Below are 8739 nucleotides of genomic sequence, written 5' to 3' on the forward strand. Positions count from 1 at the left end.
AGCTCAGTAAAGACAGCTGTAATATTTCTTTCTTCCCTCTCTCGTCCCTCTCCAAATCTTCTGAGGAACTTTCAGCTTTTGTGTTAACGTCTTGCGTCCAGTCTCATTCTTTTCTGCACTTACAGTCGGTCCACAGTGTGATGTGTGTTATCTTTCACTATGTATTTATGAGGCCAAGATAAGGTGTACCGTGACAGGAGCAGGTAAACTTCCTTCATTAGCAATGACGTCCTTGATTCACTGGAGAAACACCAGGATCACCTTGAAAAGGTTGGCTACTACTGATAACAGGACTGATTTAAATCACTGCAAATCCAAACAGAAATGAAAACCTGAGTCAGTTTGGCCTCTGAAACATTTGACTAATTCTGATGTACTAAAGCACAAACTTTATAGGTACTAGCCCATTTTTTGTGGCAGAGATTCAACAAGATGCTGGAAATGTTCCTCCAGCAGGGATTTTGCTCCATGATGACATGACAGCACCACAGTTTCTGCAGATTTGTTGGCTGCACATCTGTCACATCCTAAAGGTGCTCTACTGGGTTGAGCGTAGGTTATTTTAATACAGGGCTGCAAAAACTTCAAATTCAGTTTCAGGTGGAGGCTCCGCCGGCTTGCTTCACTGCAACTAAGTTCATATATTTTAATGACACCAGCTACTCCAGCTACTATGAAGCATTGTCATGTTCAAGAATCCAGTTTGAGGTGATCTGAGCTTTGTGACATAATACATGATCCTGCTGAGGTCCTAAAGGGATGGGGGGGTGATACAAAGCATATTTTCATTTCATCTAGTGTCCAAATGTTGCTCAGAAATTGAGACTCTGGCATTTTTCAGCGTCAGGTGCAGTCTTCTGCTGTTGTAGGTTTGATGTTTCGTGCATTCAGAGATGCTCTTCTCCATACATTGGTTGTAACAAGTGATTGTTTGAATTACTGTTGCCTTCATATCAGCTCGAAGCAATCTGGCCATTCTCCTCTAACCTCTGACATCAACAAGACATTTTTCCCCAGAGAAAACTGCCGCTCACTGGAAGTTTTCTCTTTTTTCTCTCTCTGTTTCCTTTCCTTTCTCTTTACCCTAGAGATGGTTCTGTGGGAAAATCCCAGCAGATCAGCACTTTCTAAAATTCTCAGATCAGCCTGTCTGGCACCAACAACCATGCCACATTCAAAGTCACTTAAATCACTTTTCTTCACTTTCTTAATGTGCAGTCAACAGGTGTACCTAATAAAGTGATGGAGAACTTTGCTCTCTCTCTACACTGCTGTCATTACTGTCCCGCTACATACATGCATATTTTTACCTAATTTGTCTCTTTTTCCTCTTTCATTTTCTGCCTCTACTTTCCATCGTGTTCCCTCACACCTTGTTCTCGTCCCGCCTCCGGCACAGAGCACATGGTCGGGCACGGGGCAGAGCATTACAGAGATTCAGCGTGGATAAGTGTCTTTGAGGAAAGGCGATGAGTCAGGTAGATCTGCATGTGTGTGTGCATGTGTGAGAGGCAGAGACTGTCAGGGAGGGAAGTCACTCTGCAGTGAGCAGATGCTCACATGTGCGAGTCACTCTGCTTCTGAATCACCGGAGGAAGAAGTCCTCTCTTACATCACTTACTTCTCTGTGATTTTTGTCTGCATTTTGCGATTTCTTTATTTCGGTTCTCATTTGCAGACTTTCCCATCTGCTTTTTCTTCCCTGTAACACTTTAGTTGCATCTCTTTATCCTTCCCTCCTTTTCTCTTATCCACCATGGATATCGGTGGCTTGACGACAGTTGTGGCCAACTCTGCCTACATCTCGGCCCGTGGAAGCTTTGATGGCACTGCCAACCCAGCGGCCAACCGAGACAAGAAGTTCCACTCCCGCCTGAAGCTGCTTCACATCACGGTGTGCGAGGGTCTGCGGGAGACTTTAGACCTGGGCTTCCAGACGGTCTGTGTGGAGCAGCCCATCGGCAAACGTCTCTTCCAGGAGTTCCTGGAGTCCAACAACGAGTACAAAGGCCCCAGCCGTCTGTGGAAAGATATCGAGGAGTACAACAATGCTGAAGATGAAGATCGAGTCAACAAAGCGTGCAAGATCATATCGCGTTATATGGAGCCTGATGCCAAGTATTACTGCCCCTTTCTGCCAGAAAATGGCATCACGAAGGTCAAAGAGAAGCACCAACAGGCTTCTGACGACCTTTTCAACGAGACCATGGACAGTGTGATGGACTTCCTCAAGGAAGTGCCCTACACGTTTTTCCTGGAGAGTATGTACCTGAAGAGGTTTCTGCAGTGGAAGTGGCTGGAGATGCAGCCCATGGGAGATGACTGGTTCATGGATTTTCGTGTACTGGGGAAAGGGGGTTTTGGGGAAGTCTTTGCCTGTCAGATGAGGGGCACGGGGAAACTGTATGCCTGCAAAAAGCTCAACAAGAAGAGGCTGAAGAAGAGAAAAGGCTATGAGGTAAGGAGTCATGCCACCTGCTCTATTATAGGTCCAGCAGTTCATGAAGTTGTTCAAATACAGGAACCTTTTTGATTTAGTTTCCATGAGGTTCTGCAGGACTTTTACCTGCAGTAGCTGACCAGCCTACCTGTCTAAACAGTCAGTGTTAGGATAGAGACTTACAGGTGAGCACCATGGGCTTATATGATTAGTCCTCTCGGCATTAGTACATTTTGATCTCCTTATAGCATAAAGTGCCAATCCTGTCATGTTTATAAATGGAGCGGACCTCGACTGAAGTCTCCTGTCTCTAGTCATCAAAGCAGACACAAGAAGACGCTGCTAAAGTTGGAGAGCTGGTGCAGCTGGAAATGCAAGTTCAGATATTGTTACTCACAGAGTTTCTCATGTCTCCTGCTGTCTCCTCTGCTGCCTGCAGGGCGCGATGGTGGAGAAAAGGATCCTGGCCCGAGTTCACAGCAGGTTCATCGTCTCTTTGGCGTATGCCTTCCAGACGAAAACAGAGCTGTGTCTGGTCATGACCATCATGAACGGCGGAGACCTGAGGTTAGATCATCTTTTCTCTTTGACCCATCGTCCTACACCTTTTCAGGCTCATAGAGGTAATTTAACAACTTGCAACCCCAAAACTAAGAATTATTATTGCAATATAGGGATTTTTGCCTTGGATGAACCTACAACATCTCTCTCTGATCGCATTAGGTACCATATCTATAATGTGGATGAGAACAACCCGGGATTTGAAGAGCCACGAGCCTGCTACTATGCTGCGCAGATCATCCAGGGCATGGAGCACCTCCACCAGAAGAGGATCATCTACAGAGACCTCAAACCAGAGAATGTGCTGCTGGATAATCAAGGTAAAACACTCGTGAACAAGATGACTCCAAGGTAACTGTCTAGTCTGCAGTGCTCATGCCACCACGTAGAGACAATGTAAACATGAAAGAAGCGATAGTATGAGGTCAGCAGCTGGTTACCTGCAGGATCATAGATATCACATTTAAACAATTTTCAGACTGGTAATACAGTCACGTGAAACCTATTTCCACTTCTTGCAAGGACACAGGAAAATCCTATGTTTAACATCTGGCAGTGACCATCAGTTATAGACACAGACAATAAGAGAGGCACTCATGGGACTCGAAGGATCCTGATTTCTGTGAGAGAATTCCACAACAGGAAATATGACCAGAGAAGAAATTAAAACCATATTTCAGAGCTTTTTTTTTTAATCAAAATTGATTGAACATCCTTTACACACCGTTTGTATGTTCGAGTCAGCATATATATTTTATATATAATTTAAACATATCCAAAATCGTTACATTTCTGCATGTTGTAAAATCAAGAGGTTTTTGAGAAGGAGCTAGACTCCTGCACTTCCTCCAGGCTCTAGAAAGTCTAACTCCCTACAAGATCATCAGCCTTCCCAGATTAGATCAGGTCAGTCTACAGCAAGTGTGCTGCATAAAGTCTTATTTTTTTTAGCCCAAATAATGCCTGTGCTTCTCTGGTGGGAGGGGCTTAGAGCGAAGAGGGGAGAGCTACAGGGGGCATCAGCTTTCCTGTTTTTGCAACCTGTGGCACCGTTCTGTGGTTATCCTGCAAAACATAGTTCATTTCAAATTTGCACAAAGGATTTATTGGAGGGCTGATATTATCATCCAGTATTAGCTATTTACCGATTTATTGGTATCTGCATTTATAACGACTGCTGAATGAAAATTGAAAAAGTAAAGAAGAGATGGAAGAAACACCCTTCGACCATTGTGTGACTGCTGATGTTGCATAGTTTGCTCACTAGAGGGCAGACTGCAAAAAAAACGACAACAAGCTCATCCATTTTTGTTTCATAAAATTGAAAATTTTATATCAAAATTGAGATATCAGATTTTTAAATAACACAAGATCGATATCAGTCTTGAAAGTCAGATATTGTTCGGACTCTAGTATTTATTGTGTTTTTAAGATTCCCTAATGACGCATTTAGCCTTAGATAGCGCGCTATATGTTGCGATAATGGTAAGAATTATGCTTCTGTCTCACCTAGCTTTATGCTAACGTGTTTTCCAAAATGGTGAACTATTTCTAAAAACCATTACAAAAGCCTTGTTGTAGCTGCTTGTGCAATTACAGCTCTTCACCTTGACTTGAAATAGCCTCCTGAAGTTAAAACTGACACACACACTTCATACCTACATTACACACAATGTGTTTCACAGCTAACAGAAGGATATCTTTGGGTTATCACACTTCTGCAGGTTAATGAGTTGCTTATCATATCTGTGACGCTGACATTAACCTGTTTGCTCTCACACAGGTAACGTCCGTATCTCTGACCTTGGTCTGGCTGTGGAGCTGGCTGATGATCAGTTTAAAATCAAGGGCTACGCCGGCACTCCAGGTACACCACAGAATCCTCAAATGGAAAAAAAAACCCCAACTAAACTCAGTGTTTCTGCACGTAATGTGTGAAATTTACCTTGCAATATACTGAAATACAGACTACTACATTTACATTTCACAGTTGAGGATTTTACCTCAGGTGTTTAGCTCTTTGCATACATGAGCTCCAGCGTTATCAAATTAACATTATCATGTGAAATAAAGTAAAACCGCTCAGAGATCATTTGTTTTACACAGTATGATAATAGCGAAGTGTACTTTTGTTCAAGAAAGCCAGTGAAAGTTTATTTGTATGAGACTTTTGATCAACCTATAATGAAAACAATGCAAAATTAAAGCTGCAATCAGAAATGCGAGGGCACTCACACTGGGTGCATCGAGACATGCTAAACACCTCCTCTGTCCACTAGGTGGCGATGAAAAATATTCTTTTAATTTTCTGTTCCTCATCATTGGTAGATAGGCAGCAGAGGAGACAGCAGATATTACATGCCACCCAGGTCTTTAACTTCAACCTGAGATCATGTTGATCTCCTGAAATCCCGAGGAGGAGTTCGCTAAAGTACGAGGCCTGAAAACTGTGAAAATTTTAGCTAACATTACACATTAAATTCAAAATGTCTGATTTCCTGTTGGGTTTAGGATATGGCTCCAAGAGATTTTTTTGTAAATCTTGATGTCTTTTATCGGGCTGTCAAATTTTAGACTCCTAAATGAAGAATGGTGTGAGGGCTAGTTGTTTTTTTTTGTTTTTTTTTTAATTGTAGCTGGCGCTGTGGAGCCTTGTTACAATGGTCAATGGAAAGGACCATAAAACATGAAACCTACTTCCTGTTTTGCGGTGATTCACCCTGCCACCAGGGTGCGCCATTCAACGTAAACCCACAATTTTAACACTGAAGTATCATCAAAGTGTGATGTTTATTCTGACCGCTTTTGAGGTGGATGGGGTAAACCTGGGAGAAGCAATACATCAAAGTCTCAATAACTACATGTCTTGCTCCCACTAGGTGCCACTCTAACTATTCAAACCTGTTCAGGGTGGGACTCTCAGCATGCCTGTGAAGTTTAGGAGACTAAATTTCTTTGAGTTATAGCAATTTCGTGCTTCATGGCGAAGCATCAAAATAAGTTATGCCGTCAGGGTCACACCTTTTGACAAAAACTCACATTTTTCAATGTGAACTAAAACCCACTGTGTGCGGCTTTCCTGGACAAATTATGGTTGCTGGCAATGAAATGTGTTTAGGGGCGGAGCCTTATCACACCTGAGTGGTTTGGTCCAGACTGGAAAATGTATGAGTGAATGAGATCAAAATGAAAATTCATGAGGAGTGATTACATTTTGCAATGGCGCCATGGCCACGCCCTTTGACAGAAACTCAAAAGCTCCACATTTCAATATGGTCCAGATCTATAGTTCAGACTGAGCAAATATGAAGTTGATCGGATAACATCTCTAGGAGTTCGCCAAAGTGTAACATCTGGAAATGGCAAAATGTGCACTAAAATTGAATCTTCAATCAATAGATCCCCTGAAATACAAAAGCGTCTTCCCTGCTAATGGAGGATACTTTGCATCCTGGTCGTTTTCATCCACACTCTGTCACACGCTGTCACCTGCAGGTTTCATGGCTCCGGAGCTGCTGAAAGGTGAGGAATACGACTACTCTGTGGATTATTTCACTCTGGGAGTCACTCTGTACGAGTTTCTGGCTGCTAAGGGGCCCTTCAGGACCCGAGGAGAGAAGGTAGAAGCACTGAGACGTGCTATGTGCGATCTCGTGTCATTTTCTTTTTGAAGCAGTTTGTAAATTTACCATTTGATCTTTCTGATCTTTTCTCCTCAAGAACCTCTCGTTTCTTTCTGTCATGCATCTTGCTGTCTGTGCAATTATACAGATTTTAGAGTGTTAAACAAACGTGACAATCAGGTTTTCATTCACCTTCTTTTTTCTGCTTTGGTTTTAATGTTAAAGGTGGAGAATAAGGTGGTGAAGAAGCGGATTTTGAATGATCCGGTAACTTATCCGGAGAAGTTTAGCGAGAACGCCCGGTCCATCTGTGAGGGTCTGCTGTGCAAAGAGGTCGACAAGAGGCTCGGCTTCAAGAACGACTCGTGCGATGAGCTGAGGGCGCACCCTTTCTTCAGTGAGATTAACTGGAGGAAACTGAATGCAGGTCAGACAGAAACACGCAAGGAACCCAAAGTTCCACTGAAGTCTCCCGTTTGTAGTGTCGGCTTTCATCATGGTTGCACTAACACACATCTGTGCATGAGGTTTAAAGAGCGGGACTGGTTTCATTTAAAGCTTGGTGTGATCGGTTTTAGTGCTGATAAAAATCCAGCTGTAGAAACACTCACTCAGACTTCAGGACCTCCCCAACATTAGAGATGATCCAAACCCACATTTATTCTGTGGCTTTTCATCTTCTTATCTTCTCTTTTTAAATGGGCCACAGAAATAAATTCAGCCAGAGCCAAAGCAACAGTTTTTTGCTTTTAATAAGGACAGTGTGTCACCCTAGGGAAAAGATAAGAACCCACGTCTCTCTGTGTTGTGTCTGCACAGGGATTCTTACGCCCCCTTTCGTGCCGGACTCCAAAACAGTTTACGCGAAGGATGTCGACGACGTCGGAGCCTTCTCCACGGTTAAAGGCGTGCAGCTGGACGACAAGGACGTGGACTTTTTCGACGAGTTCGCCTCGGGGAACATCCCCATCCCCTGGCAGGAGGAGATGATCGAGACCGGCATCTACGGCGAGCTCACAGTCTGGGGTCCGGGTGGCACTTTACCCAACGACCTGCGGCGGGAATCCATCCTGGAGCAGCCGCCCAAGTCCTCCACCTGCGCTGTGTCGTAAAGGGTTTCAAATGACATGAACTTTTTGCTTTTTTGAGCACTTTTTGTACAGGTGGTCAGTACAGGTTAGACATAAGTGTATTTCGTCATGATAAAGTTGCACTGGTGGAACTGCTCTGAGCCATAATCAGGTTTTTACAGTATTATCTGCACTTTGTGTTCAGTTTGTTGCTGTAATGTCATTTTGACTTCTCTTTGAGTTTTACAGGAACGATTGCTTATTCATTGTTTGTGCGCGTGGACCGCAAAAAACAGAGAATTTATATATTTTATTATCCTGCTTTTGTTTGTCTGCTTTCTTTGCCAGCATTCAGACTCTCTGAAATGCAACTTAATTAATCAAAAACACCTGCACAGGTGAGAGCATGTATGCAGGTTTACGTCTGTGTTTCCACTTTTCAGCTCTAACATTTTTGCACACTTTAATAACAGTCTACTCATAGCTGTAGAGATATTTATGGATTTAAATAAATACTTTGCCATTAAAATCAGGATTTTGTGTTGTTGTTTTTTTCCTCCACTAATACACACAGTGACAAAGACATCAGGTAATAATAAATATTCATCCGGTCCTTACCGAGTTTAATTCAGTGACAGCAAGGAGCCCAAATCATCACCCCTCCACCTCCGTGCTTGACAGCTGGAGTGTTTGTTCTGTGTGGTTTTTATTCAACCCTGAGCTGTGCTGTCATGTTCCTTTTAGAGAGAAGACACTTTCTCCAAATAATCCATACTGTCATGAACTTTAACATAACACAACTACAAGTGCTGACCTTGGTGTGAATTTGCTGGTACATCCACTCCTGAGAAGGCCAACAGATGTCTTGAATGATTTCAACTCTCACTGTGGAATAATAGACTTTAAATTGTCTTGATGCATGCTCAATCATCCAGGTAAGTAAATCTCCAAACATTGATTCTGTTCATCCTGACGTCCAGATGAACACTATCAACTTTTGGAGACTTTAAATTGTAAAGAATTGATAGTGTTATAGTTTTACACT

At 42.9% G+C, this 8739-nt stretch overlaps 1 protein-coding gene across 1 annotated transcript; it reads left to right on the forward strand.

Annotated features, from left to right (window-relative positions):
- Positions 1-1480: 1480 nt before the first annotated feature.
- grk1a (G protein-coupled receptor kinase 1 a) lies at positions 1481-8226 on the forward strand. The gene is made up of 7 exons (XM_026165497.1): positions 1481-2458; positions 2880-3007; positions 3164-3321; positions 4785-4868; positions 6497-6621; positions 6850-7051; positions 7444-8226. Exons 1-7 carry the CDS (start codon positions 1757-1759, stop codon positions 7734-7736), a joined length of 1692 nt encoding a protein of 563 aa, XP_026021282.1. The 5' UTR covers positions 1481-1756; the 3' UTR covers positions 7737-8226.
- Positions 8227-8739: the final 513 nt, after the last annotated feature.

This window comes from Astatotilapia calliptera, chromosome 1 (assembly GCF_900246225.1).
Source record: "Astatotilapia calliptera chromosome 1, fAstCal1.2, whole genome shotgun sequence".
NCBI classification, from domain to species: Eukaryota; Metazoa; Chordata; class Actinopteri; order Cichliformes; family Cichlidae; genus Astatotilapia; species Astatotilapia calliptera.